The sequence below is a fragment of the Opisthocomus hoazin genome, chromosome 13 (assembly GCF_030867145.1).
Source record: "Opisthocomus hoazin isolate bOpiHoa1 chromosome 13, bOpiHoa1.hap1, whole genome shotgun sequence".
Classification (NCBI taxonomy): Eukaryota; Metazoa; Chordata; class Aves; order Opisthocomiformes; family Opisthocomidae; genus Opisthocomus; species Opisthocomus hoazin.
In genome coordinates, this window is record NC_134426.1 from 23,871,255 (window position 1) to 23,896,470 (window position 25,216).

Consider the following 25,216-nt stretch of genomic DNA (forward strand, 5'->3'; position numbering starts at 1 on the left):
GCCTACCTTGAGGAGGAGTAGGCAGTGCATCATTTCAAGTAGCAGTGGTTGACTACTCAATAGAACTATTCCTATTATACCAAGCAGCCTTGACTTGAAAAGCCACAAATAGATTTATGTGACTGAACTCCAGTAATGAATACGATTTGTCCAAATTTCTCCATTTAAATTTTTCAACTGAAGCGTAACTTTTTCACTTACTTCTCTATTGAAAGGTTTCAGTTGCTAAATACTGCTTATAAAGGCTGCAAACTGGGGACACAGATCCATGGGATTTGCACGTGATAGGATCATCATAGTAAGTGATGAGTAAAGTAATTAAACAAAAGTTCCTGACCTGGTGCTGACAGCCTGGGTCTGATCACAGGTCATGCAATACTTTCACTTTTTTTTAAAATACATCTTTAGTAGCAGTAATGAGATTCTTATTGATTTTTGAGGTGCTTTATAATCTTGTCATTTGGAGGTGTTTAGTATTTCTAAGAGGAACTAGTTCAAATAATTTCTATCAAAATTGCATTTGGTAGCAAAGTGTATGTGGGGGTTGCTACAAGAAATGCTTCATGAAAAGACTTCCTTTAAAGGAGAAATTAAAAGAAAATATTTCCATTACTTTGGGTTTACTGTATTTGCACCATATGGGAGCTGTAGTTATAAGGACCATGTTTCACTCATCTCTCCCCATCTTTTCCTCTCTCCTTCATTTTCCTGTATCCTAATCAATTTTCTCCTTCTCTCCTAATTGCCAACATACATGGAAAAGGTTAAGCTGATTGCCTTTTTTGGCAATCATTAGGTTTTTCAATGGTATTCCGCCCTGCAGCCCTCTCCTCCCCTGCTGTTACAGGGGACATTTCTGGTGACAGCACCAATTCTGCAAAGCCGGTGACTGGTAGTAGCAGACACCAACGCAGTAATAGAGAAAGGCACCCTGAATAGAATCGCAAAACCAAGGTTCATTATATGAAGATTCAATTAGTTCTTTAAACACAGAAACTGTGATAGAGCATACTGTACAAAACAGGATCGCCGCCAAGTATTTGTAGGCAATGCATTGCCCATTCCTGCTCACACAATTAAGGCAACGGAGTTTCAATAGTCACAGCTGCGGAAAGCAGCTTTCTGATCCTACCTAGGTCAGCATGAAATAAGAATGCATTCAATGCTAGTTTAGAAATTGTGCTCTTTTTTTTTCCTGACATGAAGAAATGAGAAATTGAACACAATGTGTTCCATTTTGGAAACACAGAGGCTCCTTTTAAATCCCATCCAGGACAGCAAGAACTCAATACGTCCATTAAAATCCAAACCTTAAAGATGAGAAGATTAAACTCGTCAAGCAGTAGCTTTGGATAAAGCGTCGGGTTTAGCCAGCATGATAGAAATCTAAGAGTATTTTGGGAAGGATCCCAAACTGGGGCTGTTGTCATAACTGGTCTTCATAAAAAAACATGCCTAGTTTTACCTGTTTTTCCACATCAGCTGGGAAGACCTGCTGGGTTTTGGGCACATTCTGGGATTCTCTAATCAGTTGCTGAAAGGTTTCCTCTTTCTTCGAGCTGCACTCTCCAACAGAAGTGGCTGGTGAGGCTTGAGTGCTGTGCCATTCTTTCTCTCCTTGAGTGTTAGCCCACTGAGAGAAATTCTGCTCTTTCCCCTCCACACAAAAATTGAAGATCTGTTTGGTCTTCAGTGCTTTGGAAGTAAAAGCGTCGTCATTTTCAGTGTCCCCTGGATTTCTGCACTGCTATGAAATTCTGCATTCCTCAAGGACTTCACAGTAAATTGAGTATTTTCTTGTCTCTGTAAATGCTGCTGGGCTATGGAGCTCACTTTGCCAAGATACGCAATAGAAACTTCACTGCATTGCTTTCTATACAGTAGCTGATTTTATAACAAGCTTTGCAGAAATTGCACCTGTGAGCCCCTTTCCAATTTTCCCTCTTTGCTTTTCAGCTTTATGATATTCACTTCTGTGAACCATCTAACCTTAGGAAGGGCAGCATGGAAAGACAAAGTGACATTGATAAGGCATCAGTAACCCCAGTGTTGCCAGGCTATTCTGCAGGATCATATCTAGTAACTCTTTGTTCTTTTGTAGTGTTTTTTACTCAGGGATCCTGGCAGGATTGACCAATATTAAATAATCGAGTTTTGTAACTCTCCTTTCCCACAACAAGCTAAATTATGTATAATTCCTGGTTCAACAAAGGACATAAGAAGCTTCAGACAGATACAGCAAGGGAGGAGTATAGCCAAAAATTAATTCCAAGTTTTCCAGTCCTCTGCTCCCTGCTGCCCTGGTTCACAGACCCCATCCGGTGCTTTGACCTCTCTTCCATGCCTCCCTTTTTAAAAAGCAGAAAATACTTTCATGCAGCGTTCTCCCATTTCAAGGAGTGATGCCCTTTAGATTTGCTCATGTGTTGCTTTAGCAAGGAGGAAATACAAAGTGTTTGTTAAAGGGAGAGCCTCGGAGTCTGGGTCTTCAGGCTGTAGCTTTAGCCTTAGCCTTACCTTGATTTGTTTTTGTTTCTCCACCTGTAAAATGGAGCAGTGCTTAGTGATCCATGTCACAGAGTGTTACTAAGCCACTTGAATGTATGGGAAATACAAGTCCAAATGATTAATTCATTATTAAATCCATCATCCCACCAAATCCTCTGTTTGGAAGAGACTTAATCCAATGTTTTATTAACACAAAAGCAATTATATTGCTGGCTTATCAGTCATGTGAATGGAATCTTTCTTTTTCTTTCTTTCTTTCTTACAGTGCGGATGGTCCTTCCTCTGAAATCATGCAGATTGATTTTGAAATTGAAGACCTAACTGACTTACCTGAGACCCAGCTCATCACGTGGCAGGTGGAATATCCTGGAGATACAACATCTGATCTAGGAATCTCCAAGATCTACATAAACCAGAAGGACCTGGTAGGAGTTCTCCCTTTGGCTATGGTAAGAAAATGTCTGGCTTTCTTCAAGTTTTCAATATTGCTTCACAACTCAAGTGTCTGACAGATGAAAATGATCTGCTGAAGGGGTGGAGGGACAGAAAGTTTCAGCACCTTGAGAAATACATACTAACTTCTGGTTTGCTTCATTCAGTGGTGAAACCGCGTGAGGGGAAACCACAGCTTCCCAATAAGCACTCTTACATTTGGTCCAGTGTTTAAGGACTTCCTGAATCACAGTTTTTTCAGGTTTCGAATTCTGACTCCGTATTCATTTGAGTGAGAAGAATAATAAAAGCCATGGCTTGACTTCTGAGTAATTTTAGTAATTATTAATTACTTGAGGAACACAAAGTACAGTACATAGCCAACTGTCCATTCTACATAAATGCATTCAAACGGGTTGCCTCACCATCACAATGCAAACTATAGAGCTTGAAAAATACCTGATGCTTGAGACTTGGTCTTACCTAAAAAAACCTGTTAGATACCCAAATTCCAAGTGCAAAAAGATATTTTGTCCATTTCCTCTTCTCTCCCCTTCACATTTCTTCATTGTTAGGGTTGAAGTATACTTGTCTAAGGTCTGGCTGTGCCCCATTTTTTGTTCTTAGACAATTGATTAGAAAATATTGACACATTATTATTTATCACTGAAAGAAAAAAAAAATCAATCTCAGAGTATTTAAAAAATGTAACCTGGATGTTTGCCTGGTGATAGCCAGTTATTATGCCGTTAATAGGGCGGAATGTGTTTCTGCACTTCCAGGCTCACAGAACTGATAATAGCTATTATTGTTATTTACTAACTTCAGAACTACTCAGATGTGATTCTTTATTTCACCAAAATATTTCTTTTCTTTTGTAATGGCTTATGTCTTTGTTACCAAGATGTATATCTAAGTTGAAACCGCTCTCTCCATCTGGTATTGTGGCCATCTAACAAATCAGAGGTGTTTAGCTAATCCTTTTGTTTTGTATGACTCCTTTCATGGGCTAGTTCCTGCTCTCGAACAGTGGGTGATCTCTGCTGGGTTGTTTATGAGAGAAGAGGCTTTCGGGTCTGCAGATGGGACCCTGATGTGCAGTTGCACAAGTTCTGGAGTGTTGACGGTTAAAGCTATAGAGGTGATCTCATTTACATGATCTGAGATGTGAGAGTTTTTATTTTCTCCATCCAAAAATTGAGAAGATAAAAGATTTCTTTTCTAGTGGCTCCAGTGGTTGCAGAAAACACTATTTCTTCTCATACATGCCCGTGATTGCTTTAGTACCAAGTGATATAGTGGCAAAAAATAGTTCATAAGAACAAACGTAGATTCTCCTGGCAATTGCTACAAGTGAACTCACTCTCTTTGTTTCCATTAAAAGATGAAAAAAGTACCCATTTTCCAAAAGCACATAGTTCTATGTTCAAAGCTCACATTATGTCTCTAAAGGTATCAGTAGGTGGCATTTTACCACAGGTGTTGGGATAAGGCGTAAGAGAGAAACAAAGATAAATGGCAGAGGTCCCCTAATTACTGACAAACTGGTAATAGTTTTAACCTTCTTTGCATTAACTGGAGCGTCCCCAAAGAAACTCTGGGGTATCACACATCTCCATATCTTTGTAGTACCTTACTTTGTGCTTAGGAAAGAATGATTCAGGTGCAGAACTTTCAAGACGTGTAACTTAGATTAGTTTGGTACTTCAGATTTCCCTGTGATCTTAGCAAAGCCAGTTTTTAATTTACAAATTTAAAATAAATAAATAATTTCTGCTTTTCTATTTAGAAAGAACCACAATGAAAACAAAGTGTTATATTATTTCTGTTTATGGAGATGGGTTAATTTGGGTTAGTTTTGCTGGGCTTCTTAGTGGAACATGTAATTTCCTGTTTAGAAGCACCAAAGAGAAATGCTGTTGAATATTTCAATTACAGGTTAATTTTTCAAAAGAACAATTTTACTGCTTTAACATTAGGCAGAGCTTTGTTTTTTTTAATAGGCTAGCACATACCACCTCTGCACCATCTTTGTTTTCTGTAGTGTTTTCTGCTAGTCATTATGGATTTGTAAATTGCAAAGCAGAAGACTGGCCAATTTAGGGCTTCCTGTTTTCTTTTTCTGAGTTAGAAAATGCTGCAATGGAAAGACTTCAATGTATATATCAGTGTGAGGACACACTGGAAATGCCTGTCTTCTGCTGAAGTTATTAGGACACTTGCTGCACTCACCTTTCTCCAGTGCATTTTTTTTTCCTATGGCATATTAACATTCTAGCTTTTGAGACCCCTGCAGGGCCTTACAGCAATAATGGCAACACAAGTCACAGTAGAGCACTCAAGGATATTGATGAGAAAAGCTGTAGGGTGTATTTTATGGATGTGTGGGTACCATAAAGGCTGATATTTCTGACACTTTAGTAACACTTTTTCTAATTTTGAAGTGTAACAGAACCCATCTTGGTAAGCTGTGCATGGGATCCCAGCTGGCCCTTGTTAGCCAAATGGGAATAGGTGGAGGAAGACATTTAATTTGAGAACATTGTGAGAACTTGTGAGCACCTGTTTGAATATTTGCAATGCATGTTCCATTCTCTTAAGCCCGATGAAATACAGGCAAAGCTGTCTATGTAGGGTTATAAAACATTATTGGCCTTTTACTGTGATTGCTTCATAGTGGCTTTTATAGCCACATAGCAATGTCTTGCCTTGTTGGCAGAAAGTAAAACATCCACTAAACCCAATGGAAGAGGCAGATATTTGTATGGTATATTGTTCTTCATCAGCACAGTTTCCTCTCTGATTTGTGCGTTTCTTGCAGGGGCACTGTTTAAAACTCTTTCCATTTCCCTGCCAGCTTTCTCACCGCAAGATCTGTGTCTCCAGTTAGTGTGTGGCCAGGGAACTGGAGAAGGGGGGTCTTAAGAACATGTTGATTGGTACAGGAATTAGAGAGACAAAGAGTGCTTTGTTCTGGATGGAGAATTCTGGACGAGGAATGCCAGAGGATTACTCCATGGTAATTATTGAAAATTTGGTATTTTTTGGGGAAAAAAAAAACTAAATAGTGAAGACACAAAAACCTTCTCTGTTGTTCTTTGCTGCCAACTAACATACATATTAATTCTCTTTAAATGTAATTCTCTTAACAGTCACATGTAGTAGGGTATCCTTTGAGACAGAAACCCTAGCATCTCTTAAGACCTTTGAAATATGGTATTAAAAAGGCATGTGGTCCATTTGTTCATTAACTGTCTTGAACATGTTAAACTGCTGAGGTTTTTTCAGTTGAGGACCTGCAATGTAGTGTGACAGACAGTGAAAATAATATGTCTGAATCTTCTAGAATATGACATTTTTTATGGTCATCATAGAGTCAGCCTCCAGTTCCTATTTTGCTTCCTTCTGGTGTTTCTTCCCTATTTTATTTCACTCTCATTTTGTTAGGTGGTAAATGGCACAGGTTTAATCACTCAAATTGTACATTTGCTGCTATTGATTATTGTTTCTTTTTAAACATTCTGTCAGCTCTTTCATAATTATAGTGCTCACCTTTTGTTGAACCTTAATGATTGGGTGAGGATGAGAGACAGATGAGCTCTGTAGCCATCTGTGTACATACAAGATAATCCCTATGGAGAAAGGCAGAGGGCAGATATGACATGCTGGTAAATGGATAAGTTGAAATCGGTTCTGTAAATAATAATAAATATCGTGAATAATAAAATACCTAGGCTGGTTCTTCACTGAACCAGCTCTGAATATGTAAATCATATTGTCCTACCTGTGTACATGCCCTAAACCTATTCTGTGTTGTCCCTTTATTTAATACTCTGATAAGGAATCAGGGCAAAACACCCGTTTCATAAATCTTATAGGGGTAGATGTTGGTCCCAGGGTTGATTATTAGAGTAGTCCTTTGACTAGAAAATATATTGTGTTAACTTTACTTTCTCCTAGAATACAGAAAAAAATATACGCAGGATGCTCAGTGTCCCTTCAGATATTTTTTGAAAGGGTTGCAGGTTCTTGATCTTCAAGTTTTGATAAATTGTTGCCCACAAACAGGTTTTCAATTTATAAATCAGCAAGTCAATATTAGAGTCAGCCTGGCTCACACAAATGTGGTTTCCCTGATGTTCAAGGCTTTATTAGGTTTGAAGATGTGGGTGTGGACCAGGTGTTTCAGGTTGTTGTAGGACAGACAAAGCTGATGAAGCCAGGTAGTTGCATGATGAACACCCTTGTGTACAAAAAGCCTGTGAATCTGGATTGCTTTCTTGAGAGACTCCCCAGCCCTTACAATTTAACTGATCTTAATGCCAGCTATAATCAACTGCCTCGTGTGACCTGTGCAACTAGGAAAGAGCAGAACAGTTTTGCCTCGCAGAGCAAGAATCTGTCAGTACTGCAGGCTCGTGGTAACAGGGGCTGAGTAGCCCTGATTACCTCATACCAATCATGATATTAATATTTTGGAGTTGATAATTCAGCTTTGTTGCTGCCCAGAGAATCTCAAACTTGCTGACAGGGAGGACATCATGCCTGGCACTCGGGCTGAATTAGCAGGTTTCACCTGAGCAGGGGCTGGCAGGACAGGATCCCTTCAGTCTGTGCCAAACTCAGCTCCGGTCTGGGGCTTGGTGGGTTTTATGCCCGTATGTCCTTGCAGTGCCTGTCTGGCCTTGTTACCGAATACAATGGGACAGCCTTTAGGTATGTTTATATAACCTAGCCAGCATCCACCTAAAAATAAACCGTGTTGTTAGAGAACTGAAATAGACAGGAAGAAAAGATGGGATTTGAACTTAATGGTACAGTGGTGAGGTTGCAGTCTGCTTGGTAGAGGCAAGAGCTCCAAAGACAACCTTCCATCCCTCCCAGCCATATTTTAGCAGGCAAAGGTGGATGGTGAACAGTGAATTACAGACTTGTATCAGCAACTGAGCTTCTGTTATCTCTCCAGATTTGGCCCGTTATTTATTAACCTCAAGCCGTGCAACATCGGCCTCCAAGACAGTGAAGTGAGGTGTGAGGCAGAGAGATTTAAATCAAATGTAGAAGAACTCTGAGAAGAGACTCCTGACTTGCAGCAGGCTTAAACAGAGTCAGTGACGAAAGTCCAACTCATTACTTTGCAACAAACACGTTGTAGTGAAGGCAGAGAATTATTCCTACTCCTCTGACCCTACTGTGGAGCCCCAGCCTGGTGAGCTGTCCCTGCTCGCAGAAACACGCAAACCTTCAGCTCTCCTCTTGCCAAGGAAAGATGCCTTGGCGCAGATCAAACTGACCTACTTTTAAGGTCCAAATGAAGGTGTTTTAAGCAAACTTGGGCGAGCTGTTAGGAAGAAGGATCACATTGTCCTTCATCTCAGGTGGCTTACAGGGTGAGTAACCTCCAGGAGAGGGTCACTGGTAGTGTTGGAGCAAAATAACCTTTCAAACCAGCACAACCATTTCTGCAATGTTTGTGTCACCACATATGCTATTGTATGAAACACAAATGGAGTATTTCTTTTACAAGGTCAGGGTAATAAACTAGCTGTTAAAAGTAAATGTCTTTCTTTGCTGAACAGAAATATTTTATAATGCGTAGCATGTAACAAACTTTGTATTGAAGATATTTTGTTTAAAGGTCTGTTTTGGTGCATCCTAGCACAATTATCAAAGCAATGTTGACTGTAAACCCATTCTGCCGTTGCAGATGAAGTGCTCTTGTCCTCAGACCCATTACAGCCATTTTGGCTTGTGAGAAGTTATATTTATCGCAGTCATATTAAATAAATTGTATCCAAAACCTGAACACCAGTTTAACATTATACCTTTTAGATAATTCATTGTTTCAGCTTCCTTCTGATGTTCTTTATAAAAATTTAACTAAAATGTTGACAGGAAATAAACTGTTCTACATACCATTAGTGTAAGAAGCTGGATAAATAGACCAAATAAATAAATGAAATCAATTGCTGCAACAAAGAGGCTATCTATTATATAGAAGTGTTTCCATATTAAAATTATTTCTAATAATTACAGGAATTAGCTGTCATGGCAGTGCCAGTCACTGCTGGATTTTAAGAATTCTTAGTGTATTAATGCCCTTATAAATATATGTATCTGAAACATTTAATTTTTAGCTAGTGCTGTTTATGTTCTGCTAGAGCCTGGGTATGTAGCTCAGACTTAGCAACCAGTGTGCTCAGTGCTGCACAAATACATATTCAATTCTAGCCTCACCCTGAAGAACTCAGAAGCCAAACAGAGGAGACCAATGGTAAAAACATAAAGAAACTGTTGGTCCCTTCTAACAGAAGAGGGATGGGGAAGGGCAGTACACTGAAGTTCCTGCTGAAGTTAGCCACACTGCCTCCTCCTAGACAAAGGTTTCAGCTTGACTCTTCTTCCCCATCACAGAAGACATGATGGGTGGTGGATCATGGTCACTGGAGCGCAGACATAGTTGTGGAAGTGCCATCATTGTTGGAGCTTATGGTCCTGTCCTGGTTTTGGCAGGGATAGAGTTAATTTTCCTCCCAGTAGCTGCAGTGTTTTAGATTTAGTATGCAAAAAATGTGGATAATATTGATGTTTGCAGTTGTTGCTGAGATATCAAGGGCTTTTTCCAGTCTCCCATGTTCAGCTAATGAGGAGGTGTGCAGGAGCTGGAAGGAGCACAGCCAGGCAGCTACCCCAAGCTGGCCAATGGATATATTCCATACCATGGCAGTCATGCTCAGTTTATGGATGGGGTTTGACCAGGGGCAGGAATTTTTTCAGCTCTTCTCTTGTCTGGGAGTTCAAACCCTCTCTTGTCAGGGAGTTCGAACTTTTTTTTCAATTTAGCAAAATTGGTGAGTTTGGCGTTACGCGATTGCTGCTTGGGGGCTGGCTGTGATTGGGTTGTCAGGTGGTGAGAAAATTGTATTGTAGATAGGTGGTTTTACATATTGATTATTATTGTTATTATTGTCATTAGCAGTAGTGCTAGCATTTCCTTTCTAGTCATATTAAACTGTCTTTCTCTCAATCCACAAGTTTCCCCTTTTGTCCATTTCTCTTCCCCGTCCCGCTGGGGGGAAAAGGGGAAGGGTGAGCGAGTGGCTGTCTAGTGCTTAGCTGCCAGCTGCCAAGTTAAACCATGACAGGTCCACATGTGTCTCTAGAGATGGTGTGGCTGTCCCTGCCTTTGCCTTAGGCCCCCTTCCTCTGCTCCAGCCAGTCCTCATGTTGGCAGAGTGCTGCTGTTTTCTATCAGGAGCTGCTCGGGAGTACAATGCAGGTCCATGCTGGGGTAGTGGAATAGGATATTGGAGGCGGTTACAGCCTTCTGTTTCCTTTGTACCATCTTAAGCTGATGATTAGGATGGTTTTGGATGAAATTAATGCTTTTCTGTGGGAGAGCCGAAATGTGAATCTCCATCTGTCTGTATGATATAGATGAACAAATTGATTACAGGGAGGATCTGCTGCTGGCTGTGACTGGCCTGGGTTCTGCCTGGCAGCTGAGAAGTGCAGGATCGCATCAGCCAGAATCAGCTGCGCTACTCAGTTTTAAGAGTGCATATTTCTAAACACTTCCACTGACAGTGAGCTTTATCAAAAAGATGTCTAGATAGTAGTTAAAAGCTTTTACCTTCCCAATTCACAGCTTTTAAATTTCAATTACAATATTTGGCAAGTTTTCAAATACTTAATTAAAATATTACCCATTTCTGAAGAGGAACCTTTTAAATCAAAATTATATTAGTGAATCATAGATGAAATCTGCTCATGGGAAAGGGAGAAACCTTTGGATCATTGTGTTATTGCAAGCAACCATTTTCTTTTCATAAGTATATCGTGCTGCTCTCTAAAATTAGGTAGGTCAAGGTCTTACAATTCTATCTCACAGAACAGACTTTCCATTCCCCTGGTAACATCTCTGGGCACCCACCAGTTCAGATTTTAATTCAGCTTTCTTCAAAATAGTTATCCAAGATGACTACAGGATACCAGGTAACGTCCCTTGCCATTGCCATCTAAGTGATTATTCCCTGCGAACAGTTTTTCTGCATCTCAAATGATACATGCGTGGTTTTGGCTCTGGTTGTTGTTGGGTTTTGTTTAGCTGGTCAGGGGTGGAGGGGTGTGTCTACAATGGTATACATTGACCCTTTGACTGAATATTGTATTCAGATCTTTCTTTTGCTCTGTTGTATCGAGCTGAAGAGCTGTTACGTGATGGCAGAAGTTCTTGATGTCAGTCTCCATGATTGAACTCTGCACTGTGTGTTGCTGCATTTCATTCCGTTTCTTTTTCCTGAATCTTTGTTTTTATTTGGTGCCTCTTCTTTCATAGTTCGAACTTCTGTATTGACAATGGCTCCCTAACTGATGCCATTAGCAAATTTCAGTAGTAGTCTGTTTCATCTTGTTCCGGGGTCATTATTGACAGCAAAAAAAAAAAAAAAAAATCTGTCCCCAGGCTGATTCTGGAATATTGTTGTAGCAGTTCAGAGGAGCAGATTGTCTTACTAACTGTCCATCTCACACCTTTGTGTGGATCCAGAAGCCCACTCTTTGGATCGGTTCTTTGTGGTTCAGGTAACTTCACCCTTAAGGACTTGTATTCAGAAGCTCATTAATCAATCTCCATGCAATGCTTGGGTCAGATTAGATTCCATTTCACATTCTGATAACTGTAATAAGCCTGTACAGCTGATAGAAGAAAATGTTTCATCCAGTAAACACATAATAACCTGTTATGCTTTGGAAGCTGATTGAATCATGGGTACCTGAAGCTACAAGACAGTTTTGCCATACAGAGATGTCCAGTATTTATGCTTTTTCAGAGCATGCGATATCTCACCTCTCTGTGCCCAAACACGGGATGAGGCAGCTGAGTAGTCCAGTTGGGTGTGACAGTTCTGGTATTCCTACATGACTGTGTTCAAGAAATGAATGCACTCAATTGCAAGGGGGCTGATGTACAGGGTTCATTTTCCGATTAGAATTGCCTGCCAATGGCTTGGTTTGGTCTTCAACTTACTATTATTATTACTATTATGCTAAATATTGGCTTTGCTCTGGCAGGCTTCTATTGTCTAACTACCAACAAACTGACAGATGTGTGAGTCACTAGCACATAGCATGTTGTTTTGTATACAGAGAACGAAATGAGAAAATAATACAAGCACTTGGCAATCAAATATGCCTTGTCTCCAGAATCCAATAAATGCTATATTCTTTGGATCTTTCCTTCCAGAATTAATGACCACTCTGGGGTTCTTAACATTTGAAATAAAGAGCAATAGCTCTTTCCCTTTACAATTCAACATCCATTGACCTGTCGAGCATGCAGCGAAACATTATCCGTGTTTATCGCAACATCAATGCAGGCATTTTGCTACTTAAATTCCCAAGCAGTGAAAAACCATCAAGCAGGTCTTCCTTCCAGTATAATCCAATTCTTTTTCTGTCAAAGGTTACTACAGGCTCATGGAACAAGATCTTGATGATGTTGTTGTTTAAGACGAGAAGTTAGAAATCTTGTTTTTGTATCTGGAGCTGCAGTTGCTAGCTGACTAATACTGTAATCACCTGTAGTGATAAAAACTGGGTGGCTGTTGCTTTCCATCTGAGTGGGGGAATGAGTAATGAGGGCTTGGAGTGGCTGCTGGCAAAGCTGCTGACAGCCACACAATTTGATGTGGAACATTGAAAATTGAGTTCCCTGGAGAAGCAGGAACAAACACGTGGATATTTTTTTATGAATTAAAGCCTAAGAAAAATGGCTTTGCATAACAGCTGCTGTTCTTTCTGGAGTGCGAGTTACATATGTTTTTCTTGATTAGACGTGTGCAGGTGAACTGGGTTGAAACAAGCCCAATCCTTCAGCCCTGACAGTCTTTCTGTGTTGCTCTGAAGCTGCATGATGCTACGAAATGTAGAAGGACCAGGAAAACATGGCAGATCTGAATTTAGAGCAAGTTTCACCCAAAACTTGTCCCTGCTTCAATGGACAGAATATTTAGAAGTCTTGGCCCATTATCACACTACTGTAAAGCCATTGGTATTAAAAACGTTGTGAGTTTAAACCAGAAATAATTTAGTGGTGAATAGAGTTTTCAGAGTGAAGGTCTCATAAATATTTGATCATTGGATCATTTTTGTGCAGCCCAGTTCCAGCCAGCTGAAAGGAACCTAATTTTCAGCAGGTAAGTGCTTTGAATGATTTTAAAGTCAGGATGTCTTAAGATGTCTCACACTGAGAGCCCAGAATCACCAGTAATCACTTAAAATATCACACCACCTGATGTAGATTATTTTTCCAGTACCTTTATATCTTTATGTTAATCAGACTCAATTAATACTAAAGAAATTTCAAAACTTTTTTTGTTAAATCCCAGAGATGGTGTTTGCTTACTTTTACTGAAATACAGTCAGACTGGGTTTATACAAAACAGATTACTGCCTTCTGTACCTCTTTTGTTTCATGTCAAGTTTCATTCACAGGATATTGTAACACAATGCTGCCATACAACACAGTAGCAAATACTGCAAAACAATCTTTAATTTTGACTGCTAAATTGTTTTCACTGAAATACAAAAGATCACAGAAAGTTTTCTTCTGTGCTTAGATTTGATAAATTTGGTCACATCAGGATCCAGAGTTTACACCGATCTCAGAACATTCCTTCAAATACATGTTCATTCAAGTGTCACATGTGTGTCCTCTCTTTTTAATCAGAGAATCTTTCTAAAGAGCAGTTCGACTCACAGAGCAGCTGAGGTTGAAGAGAGCTCCAGCCGTTAGCTGGTCCAATGCCCTGCTCAGAGAGCTAGTTGCTCTGGGCTGTGTCCACTTGAGTCTTGAACATCTCCAAATATGGAGATCTCACAGTCTTTCTGGACAAACTGTTTCAGTGTTTGACCACCATCATAGTAAATCTTTTTTCCTTGTATCTAAATGGAATTTCCCATGTTCTGCCTTGTGTCCTGTGCGTCTCATCCTGTTGCCATACAAACCTGAGAACAGTCTGGCTTCATCTTCTCTGTATCCTCTGATCGTGTAGCTGTAGGAAGCAGTAAGGTCTCCCGTTTACCTTCTCTTCTTAAGGCTGAGCAGGCCCAGTTCTCTCTGCCTCTCCACGTATGTCATGTGCTCTAGCCCTCAACCAGCTCAGTGGCCCTGCACTGGCCTCGCTCCAGTGTGTCAATATCCTGGGCTAGAGTTACAGTCTCCTTTGGCTTCCCACCTCTTAACTGATGTGGTTGTAAAAAGATTTTTCCCTTTTGGCATAATGAAAGGGATGCTGCCTTAATTGGTTCCCTTCAGATCAGTGATTTGGATAAAGCATAGCTGAAAAAGAGGCAGCAAATTTCTCCCAGCTGAAATACATCCATCACCACTGTGGTGCTCCTTGAGCAAAGCAGGTGGGTATGACTCTTTTCAGCTTCTTGACATTATTTTTAGATGTGTTTGGTAATTTTGAGGTACCATTTGGGGGTTGGGGGATTCTCTTTTTTTTTTTTTTCTTTTGAGGAGTAAAGCTTTTGAAATTATTTATTTACGAGCCATGAAAATCTCCTCAAAATGGATTTTAACAAGTGTGTAATTGGATAATTTGACAACTGGTAAGCTGAAGCCCCAGAGATCAGGAATTACACTTCACTACAGAATAGTTGTTCTTCACGTAGAATTAATTAGATTTCCTCTAGATTACGAGTAGTAAGAAAAGCAGTCAATTAAGAGACTTATTCTCTGACTTTTCCGTGCTTCTTTTAGTTGCCAGCCAGTGGTCTTAAGAATTCCTTTTTCTGTGTGAGCTGTCCTCAGAGGCAGGATGCCAGGAAGAGGATGAGGGACAATGGATTAAACGCTGGCCCAGGGTTTGGAAGAAATGACCACTGGCTTTGTGTGTGACTTTGACTCACCTTCCGAGGGACTGATTATCCACTGGGCCTGAAAGCTGCTGGGTTCATGGGAGGCAGAAAGCAAGATGAGGACAGGTTCCTGATCAGTTGAGGGTAATGTTTTTCAGCAGCATTGCTAAATCAAGCAACACTAACTCCTTTCTCCCCCACCCCACTCTCGGCTGGGTTAGTACAAATGCCTGTGTAGCTGCTGAGGAACTAAGCTTGGCTAAAAATAACCATTCTTTTTTTTTGCTGGGTCATTCTGAACCCTACTCAGTTCCCCAGTTTGCTTCTTCACCTGCCCATACAAAAGGAACAGTGGCACAGTCGAAGGTGTAGTTAAAAAAGTGGAGGCAGAAGCCACTTCAGGCAGCACGGCTCCTGAAATGATGGCTTGAGGGGAACTTGAGGACTGCCTAGAAGATCTGGAGGGAAGCTTAAACCTTTGTCATGTGTGGACATGGACAGGGCATGGACAGCTGAACAGGGTGGGAAAGCACTCTGCTCTGGCCAGTCCTCTCCTGGAGCAGGACTGGGGCACGCAGCAGTGGAGGCGTCGCCTTTGTGGTGATTTTGCTAGTTTTGATTTGCATTGCTTTGGGGCTGTGCAAAGTGAATTTGACAAACTGGATTTATGTGCAGCATGTTTCTGAACCTGAAAGCACACATACAAGGAGATCTTTGGTCCTGTACCTGTTCTTTCTCCTTTCTTTCGCACTAGCTGTTGGAGTGGCTCTCTGTGTGGAACAGCAAACAGCATAGGAGGTGCTCAGAGGGGAAAATAATTTTGTTTAGACAGGAAGGGATAAAGCAGAGCAGATGACTGTGATTCAGATGGATGTCTGAGTCACACGTCCTATCTCCTGAGGCTCTTTCTGATATAAGGCACCTTACGTGTGCCTAGGTAGAAATTTAGTCTGTGGGCTGCTCAGAGATATGGAGGAGCAATAGGAACATGTGGCCTCCAGAAGAGTGGTCCTATTCACCTTGGAAGAAGGACAGTAGAGACTTGCCTAAAGGTATATGACACAGACCCAGATCACCCAGAATTCAGATCTCAGAATTTAATGTTTACTGAATGCAGAGAAAACAAATTTATAAGGGAAGATTTGTTTCATTTTTATTGTGACCTTCAAAGAAGGGATGGGGAAAAAAAAGTAGAATAGGAAATCTCTGTAGCTAAAATTTCAGAGTACCTAAAGCTGTTTTATAATCACTGATGTCATTTCTAATTGTGAGGAGAATACAAAAACCAAACAACATCAAAATGTGAGAAATGTTCATTTAAAAAAGCTTGACATTTAAAGAGACTAAATTGTAGGCATATAAGAAATGTAAATGTGAAATAAAAAAAGTCAGGTTCTTTTTCATACCACTTACTAGTAGTTCTATCATAAAATAACAGAATCGCTACCCTGGAGTGGGATTCTGCAAAATTACTACCCTGGAGATACAGTAGTTACAGTTCAAAGTGACTTTTTTCTGCAATGCTAAACTCCTATTTCATAAACCCATCAGCTCCAAACAGTGTGAAAGTATTTAAACCACTCTGTACCTTGCATGAAAATCAGTCCTGACAATTTGAAAAGGGATTGCAGGACTTTCAAATGTTCAACCCAGCAGTAAAAAAACAATAATTGTTAAAATATATAGAAAAGAAGTGCAGTTTCGTAAAGAACAGTAATATGTCTTTTCATTGTAATTCATACTAAAAATCCCAAATTCTGCTTGTAATATTTGTGAGGCAAATTACCTTTGAATTTAAAAATAGTTCTCTCTGTTTCAGTGGAATAAAGGTGTGTTGTTTTCACATATGTATTTTCTCTTTGATCTTAAAAAGATGTCAGAAAGTGGAGTTAAGTTTCCTTGTCATAACTGGGTACAATCTAATGTATGTATACAGCTCTTTGCTGATTTGGTGATAACAGGAACCACTAAAAAAAGTAAAAAGCTTAGGCATGAGGGGAAAAACAAAGCATTTTAACATTTAAAACAGAGAGGAAAAAAACTGAACATATGTAAAAATATGTAAAAGTATACGTCTAATTTTGTTATAAACAAACCCAGAAAAGAATAGATCTGTATGGCAGCAGGCATCCAAGAAAACCAAAGCTCGCCTACTTTGGGGACTTGGTTGAGCAGATGCAGTAAAAGCTACTGTGAAATTCTGTAACTGTTTTGATCTGTGGTCTGTTAAATGGTTTATTAATTTCTTACTGTAAAAAAGAAAAAAGTTTTTTAAATTTGGCTTTCTGAAGCAATTCTCAGCTTAATGTCTGTCCGAGACCCAGTCTATGTTCACCTGGCTTGTAGAGCATGAGTGGAAGGTCTTTAGGAGAAAGCAAAACTACAGTTCTGTTTATCTTTGTTTCTAATGTACCTTTGGCTTATTAAGCCAGGAAGATGTAGATAAAGAATGAGAAAGTGTGTTGTTGGTAGTTAGCCAGAATATAGCTGGACTATTCTGTGAGTTTGAAGGTGTTTCCATTCTTTGCTTCTGTCTTCCTTTCCATGTGTCTCCACAGCCTTACTAAATAGTATGCTTTCTGGGCAGACACTGTTTTAAACATATTATGTATGTATAGTGTCCATAACATCATGGGTCTGATTTCAGTTGGATATGCTGGGTGACAATATCGTAGAATCATAGAATGGTTTGAGTTGGAAGGGACCTTAAAGATCACCTAGTTCCAACCCCCCTGCCACATGCAGGGACACGTTCCACCAGACCAGGTTGGTCAAAGCCTCATCTAGCCTGGCCTTGAACGCTTCCAGGGAGGGGGCATCCATGACTTCTCTGGGCAGCCTGTGCCAGGGCCTCACTACCCTCATAGTGAAGAATTTCTTCCTTCTATCTCATCTAAAGCAACCCTCTTTCAGTTTAAACCCATTACCCCTTGTCTTATCCCTACATGCCTTCGTAAAAAGTCCCTCTCCAGCTTTCTTGTAGGCCCCTTCAGGTACTGGAAGGCTGTGATAATGTCTCCCTGGAGCCTTCTCTTCTCCAGGATGAACAGCCCCAACTCTCTCAGCCTTTCCTCATAGGAGAGGTGCTCCAGCCATCGGATCATTGCTGTGTCCTCCTCTGGCCCCGCTCCAACTGATCCATGTCTGTCCTGTGCTGAGGGCTCCAGAGGTGGACGCAGGACTCCCAGGGGGTTCTCACCAGAGCGGAGTAGAGGGGCAGAATCCCCTCCCTTGCCCAGCTGCCCACACTGCTGGGGATGCAGCCCAGGGTACAGCTGGCCTTCTGGGCTGCTATCACACACTGCCGGGTCATGTCCAGCTTTTCATCCACCAGTACCCCCAGGTCATTCTCAGCAGGGCAGGCAATATAATGCTAAGAATAATATGTGAGCAAGCTCAAGTACTGGACGTTCTCTGCTTGTGAACAGATCATGTCGCTAGGGTTCTGAGCATTAAACTTCTATTAAAAAAAAATAGCCAAAGCCTTCAGTCCTTCAAAATGACTTCAGCTTTTTCTCCTTGTCTGACATGGAAATGTGAAAATATCCAGTCTGACAATTTTTTTGGTCTGCTTTTGAAAAATCCATATGCTCAGATCGTTCTGGTTGCCCTTATCCTGGTCCAACACAAGGCTGTCTGTATTGTCTGCTAGTATCTCTACTATGTAAGCAAAACCTAACGTGATAACTAGTCATCAGGCAGGAATTTTAGCTTTTTCATTTTAGGAGGAAGATCTGGCAAGTTGGCCTGCTTTTGTGACATTTCTATTTAAAAGTGCAGTAAGATACAGAAAGAGAAAGGGTTTCCAGCTGGAAGAAGTGATTCTTCTTCCAGGATAAACTCAGCCAAATTACTGGAGGCAGAGGAAAGCAGTGGTTCTGCAGTGCAGACTGAGATGCCAATTTCTGGCATCCCAGCAGCTGAGAATGAGGTTGAGCCTTATAGAAACTGAGGCTTTGTTTATGTTTGGGACTGTAAGTCATAAAGAACTGGGCTAATAATTGGAGAAGTTGGGAACCCCTGCACAAAACCTTTTCCTTTCACTTCCGTATATCCCAGTAATCCACATTAACAAAATGGGAGGAAGCACTGTCACGGACCTCTTAGGATATTGAGACAGCAGATTTTACTGCCTTGTACCTGTCTCTAATGGATTCTCATAGTCCGGGAGACTTCAAAGATTAAGGTCAGAGGATACACTTATCTGTTTCTCTTGATAACATTGCCCAGGGACATCAGTGGAGAACATCATCTGCTGAGAACCTCAGAAAATTCTAGAAAAAGGGAAGAACTGAAATGGTTTTTCTTGCATTTGCCATTTTTCAGGGGCACTGAGGTTTCTATCTGGAGCTCTGTCACCTTTCCCTGTCCTGTTCCAAGCAGAGTCTGAATAAAACAGAAGCCAGCACTATGCCAGAGACCTTGAGAGCTGACCTGATTTCATCACTGTAGTAAATTCCCTCTGGGCATTGTGCAACATGATAGCCAGGTTTTTTTCTGGTTTTGCATTGCCAGCAAACCACCCCTTCTTATGCTTGTTACGCTGAATGGACCTGCATGGCCACAGAAACAGCTGGGCAGTTAGCACCTCTGCAACATCTGGCTGGCCAAGAAGTGTACTTGCTCCACAGTGAGTTGGGTCTGATCCAGTACTGCCAAGAACAACATCACCCACCTTGTTATGTCCAGCGTACAGCAGGAGGGTGGTGCTCTGATCGTGTGCTCATTTTCTATTCATATCCTCTTGAGATTTACAGAATTTCTTGTTACTTTCTGGAGTGTCCAGTGTGGAGGTGCTTTAAACTTCAGTGAGTTTATAACAGTGTTTTCGTTCTCTTCCCAATAAGGGCTTTGTTGACCAGATGTTAATTGTAAGAATTCTTGCTTCTGATGTCTGAAAAGCAGTTAGTAAACATGGATCTTCTCAAAAATGACTTAAAAACTAGCCAAACTGTTAGCAAACCAGTAGCGTGTTGTGGTAAGATGTCTGTAGATACACAGGCTATTTGTTTATGTGCACAGATGCTTGTAGATGAACCAGGTAAAGGCTCTTTTTGCTATTGCCCCAGGACAGAAGGCAGCTATGTCATTAAAAAGCAGTTTGGCTGTACAAACACAGTCATGCTTTCTGCCAGTAGAGCTGTGTTAGGATCTTCTTGCTACCTTTCATACTGTTGAGCAGTATATCTGGCAGAAGGGTATTGTACAGGTCTGTACTTCACAATCCTAGCATTGTACAGTCTTAGAGAAAGTAACAACAAATTTATCCTTAAAATGACCAGGATATTTATATGCAGTCACAACAACACTGTAACATAAAACTCAAATTACAAGTGACATGGAGTTAAAAGAAGCAGTATTCTATCTCTAAGGAACTACCTGAAACTTTTGATTGTCACAGATTTTAGACAAGACCAACCAGATAATTTAAAAAATTGGAGGGAAAAGCACAGATATGGAAGCACAGCTTGATAATGTTAGGTACAGAGTCAGAAGAAGGTAGCTTTAATTTGTCCTCTGACACTGGCTTTCTAAGTGCCTGTGAGTAACTCAATCAAAATGCAGTCATTTCTAAACCTAGCTCTCCCTCCTGTGCCTCTGCTTCCCCACCTGCCTAACAAGGGGTTTGCTCCTCAATCCGGAGCAGTACGAGTTTTAGTCAAACAACGTTTGTCCAGCAGTTTGAAACCCTCCAGTAGAAATGTTGCAAATGCTGAAAATGGGAGAAGAATTTGGATGTTCTGATAAACTGCATATGCTAATTGTTTTAATTCCATGCCTATCTTCTCACTGCCCTCTGCTGGATGGCTCTCCAGCCTTCCAGGGATAGCCTTTGGGTGTTGGTAGGGCACCTGTGGCTCTCTGCTTGGTCACTTTCTCTTACTTGTCTGGTTTGCAGTGTTCCTGATAGAAGAAAGGATGCCCAGCCATGCCCTTTCAAAAGTCACTACATGCACTCGAAAATGTATATTTGCAGAATTCCTTTAGTAATGGTAATTAATGCAGAGCAAGAACTTCAGGTGGGAGCAAGGAAAAGGAAGGCTGGGGATGCGACTGTAGCTGAAGTGTACTCTGTTAACAAACTGACATTTAGAAATATCTGCCACTGGGCTCTTATCTCCTCTTTTCTTTTTTTATTTCTTAAGTGGATTAATGAAGAGTAGGTTAATGGAAAAATAGCTCAATGAAAGCTTACTGCCTGTTTATAAAAATCTCAATACTAAGAAACATTGAAGAATTCTTGCCATAAGAACTAACAGAACCTAATGTTACACTTACTTAACAACCGTACAGCAGACAGGACTTCTGTAATCTTTGATACGTCTTACCAATTTCCATGATGATTACACTAGCAGTATTTTAATTGTATCACAAGGTGGAATTCTTAATAGGAGAGACTCTTCTCTAATGCCATGTATACAACTCCTTTGCATGGTAAACACTTTCTTTCTTTCCACTTGGCTGGTGTCAGAGCTCTGCAAAACATGGCTGTGCGGGGGTGAGCTGCCAGGACTTGGGAGATGGGTGGAGACTGACAGCCTGGCACCTCGGGAAGCAGCTGGTAGCACTGGTCATCCCTCTCCCCACCCCCCCTCACCCCCCCCCCAAGTCCCCACGCAGGGTAGAGGGGCTGGAAAGAGTTTCAAATTCGTCTTTCCTATTTAAGACCAAAAACCACTTCAGAAATTTGTCTCCATTTTATGGATTGTAGGCAGAAAACGCTTTATGTGATTTCAGGGAACACCTGGATGGTGGGGAAATACAGCCTAATGCTGCCCAAAACCATGGAAGATTTTAGACCAACAGCTTTGGTTTGGGCTGTAGTTTCATGTTTTTCTTCAGGCATTTGACAAATAACTTCAAATGTCAACCTGAAAAAAAAACACTGTGGAAAACAACTATTAGTCCAGCTGCACCTAATGCAAGCACTTTACCTTGTCACTGTATCTTTGAAGGCTGTGAAAGAAGAAAATTGTCTGTTAATGGGCTACAATTGGTTTTATTTAAAGCAAGAGAGATCTCTGTGGCCAAAGAGCACCTTTTATTTTGTTGCTTCTTTTTGTATCTGTCTGATTCTCTTTCCACATACTCTCTCTGCCTTTTGGTTGAAACTTGGGAGAGAAAGCCAAAGCGAACATTTCACACCTTGCTTACATAAAGAGTTCATATTGTTGGAAAAACCCCCATCATGGAGCAAATGTAATTATTTATGTAAGAAGAGATCCACAGGAGCTGTACTACTATGTGACTACAATGCTTAATGGCTGCACAAATTACTTGCAGCTGCCCTCCCCTAAGCTGTTCATGAGGCATTAGAGAAAAGGATCGATTTTCAGAAATCACTGCAAAGAAATGAAAATGAGTTTATTAATAAAGGTATCAGTATAAGAGCTCTGAGCCACAGGCTTATTGACTTGCTCTTCCACCTGAACGTATCTATAGGGAGATTATCAGCTTGCTTTATTTCTCACTTATACTTGAGTCAGAATCATTCTCATTTCATGAGTGTTTACATGAAGAAAATGATGCCCTACTTCTGTCATGGATATTGGCGTAGAAGGGTACAAAAAGATCATCGGGTGATCTTCAAAATATATTAAAAGTAATCTTCCATTTGTAAATTGTCTGCACTGAAGAAATTAACTGGAACAGACAGTGTTTAGCACTTACCTGAACTCCCTCTCACACCTTTTTAGAGTTGCAAGTGATTTGCTGCCGTTCTGCACCAGCCAGATACAGAAGGATGTGCCCGGCTGCGTGTACAGCTACCGGTGTTCAATGAACAGCCTTCAAGGAACTTACTGAACCTGGGAAAGAGGGCTCACCTTACTTGGTGTTGCTTTATTTTTTCGATATCTTGGCACTCTTGACCCTGTGGAAGAGCTGAATGGGATGGCCTGTTGGGACCCTGGGGTGATAATAGGTCTTAATAGTCCTGACTGGTGTTACCTGGGACTTCCTCCTCACCCATGGGCCCAGGAGCCCCATTTCAGCTCAGGCTGGGTCAGTCGGGGCTCCATGGTGACACCCAACCCTCACAGCTACCATACCCTCAACAGATCACTTCTCCTTCTTTCACTCCTTTTTTTTTTTCAAGTGTGAATTCTCTGCTTTTAGAAGATGTCTGTGTGACTTCTTTCCTTCTGCAGCTATCAATGGCATCTGAGCTGTCTTGCTGGGAAAGCAGGTTATACTAAAGGGATGGCAAATCCCCACCATCTTCAGTTGACCCTCACTACGGGAAAGTTCTTGGCTTGCTCACAACTGCAGTATGAAGCCACATTAAATATTTTGCAAAGCTTCTTTATAGCTCTCGATAAGGAAAGTTTTATTTGGACTAGGTGATTGTCATAGGTCCCTTCCAACTGAAATATTCTACTCTGTTCTACTCTTATTTAAGGGCTATATATTTGTCCAGTTGCAGTTTGCAAGATTCAGATTTTCAAGGTAAGGAGCAGAACCAGAAAAAGCACTTAAGAATCACGGCATTGAGCATGGAACATGGAAGTTTAAATATATTTGGCTCTTTTTTTTCTATCTAGAAATGTTCTTTTCTTTAGCACTCTAAGAGGATGGCATAGCCTGATTTTTATCACCATGGCTAACTTATCTGCAGTGAGCATCACTGAATCTGTTGAAAACTGCTGTTTGACATCTGAAGGAGACATAATGACCACAGCTTTGCTATTGCCTTTACCTGTAAAACTGATAAACTCTAGAAACAAGATTTTTTATTCTACAGTGCAAGAAAATTGTAGCTATATAATTAGTAGGGGCTGAATGTGTTAGATGAAAAAAGAAAATTATTTTAAAAGATTGAAGTTGTTTATTTTTCTTCTCCTGGGAGTGTCATTTATGTTGTTTCTGGCCAGTGGCATTCCATATAAAAACATGAACTGAGCTTCAAAAGTGTTTGTGTATTTGTTGTGGTTGTGTTACTGCTTCTAAGACAAAACCAGGAGAAACAATAGTAATTAATATTTCTCTGAATATGGCTGCTAAGCACAAAAACTGTAATCCAACCTTGGCTCTGCTATGGGGTCACAACTACAAGAGAAAGGGAGCGTGAGGAGGTGAGGGGGTGCACAAGGGCAGCAGTGCCTTTGCCTGTCGTGACCCCGAGACCCGGAGCGCACGGCAAAAGGAGGGGGCCTGTATCACCCGAGAGTTTCATCCCGGTGTAGCCAGAGACTGTGAGAGAGGAGAACAGAGAATAAAAAGAAACTCATAGATATACGTATATATGAGTTATATCTTGGTAACTCTGGCTGTAATTGCTCACCAGAGGCAAAACTATTGCTCGATCATTGTCTGTTAAAATACTTCTATACTATTTATGCACTAGTGAGGTATTTAATACAGTCTTTCTCTCATACGAGTTTGAGTTTTACTGCTCCTGTTCTTGCCTGCTAAATACCTCAACATGTAGATATTATTAATAATTTGTAGGGTATTTCTTCTTCTTTCCTTAAAAACTTGGATCATTAGATGTGTTTTCAGTTATAAAACAAATCCTACTGCATGCATTATTTTTATAATCAACTTTAGTTATGTTTTCAGGTACTTGTAGTCAGCACTGGCAACAGATCTTCTGAGATCGGCATTTTTGTAGGTGAGGTTTCTATAACAATACTTGTGGGTGTCATTTAAGGGTTACAAAACACTCTTTGGCTGCAAAGAACTGGATTAGTGAAGCAATACAGAGTTTAGTACAGCCAATCAGTACTGTTTGGCATATACAGAAGTGAATGCCCGAATTGAAGACTCTTGGAGGGCATGAACTGTGACCTGAAAACATCCGTATTGTTTAAACATACCTCTGCATCTTTATGTCAAAAAGCAAAAATGAACGCCAGGAATATTTTTCTTGAGCATAGCTGGAGAATAGATTGGAGGATTCAGAGCACGTGAAATCCATTTCTAGACTATATCAATAAATACACTATTCTTTCTTAGTGTTTTTAAATGGACCATATTGAAAGACTACACCAACAAAATCCTGCATTGTATGCAGGCAGAATAGGTAATTACACTCTGTAATGCCTGTTTAAGGGCACAGGTATCCATCTCGCAAATACTAATGAGCCTATGCAAATGCTGGGTGCAAGGGAAAAAAAACCATCATGCTTTAGAAATTCGTCCCTTTAGACCAAATTCTGTCCTTGAATATGCACGCAGAATTCCCGTTGACTTTGATGGGCTGTGCATGAATACATTTGACAGAAGAATTTCACCCTTAGAATTCCCTTTCTTTTCTGAAGCATCCTGCTTGGCTCTTACATTAAGTTTTTATTTTGTCTTGCTTTTGTTAATATTCCTGCATTGCTGCATTAAAAGGAATTTTCTTGGTAACACTTACTGCTCAGTTTAAAATTAGTATTCTTCAGAAACATTTACATGAGATGCCTAC

At 40.6% G+C, this 25,216-nt stretch overlaps 1 protein-coding gene across 3 annotated transcripts in view; it reads left to right on the forward strand.

Moving 5' to 3' along the window:
- The window catches only part of TMEM132D (transmembrane protein 132D), a 278,578-nt gene that overhangs the window by 171,728 nt on the left and 81,634 nt on the right, over window positions 1–25,216 (forward strand). For all 3 annotated transcript variants that reach the window (XM_009932514.2, XM_075434923.1, XM_075434922.1), the window contains one exon: window positions 2,774–2,957. In XM_009932514.2, coding sequence (XP_009930816.1) covers window positions 2,774–2,957 — 184 coding nt within the window. The remainder of the gene's footprint in view (window positions 1–2,773; window positions 2,958–25,216) is intronic.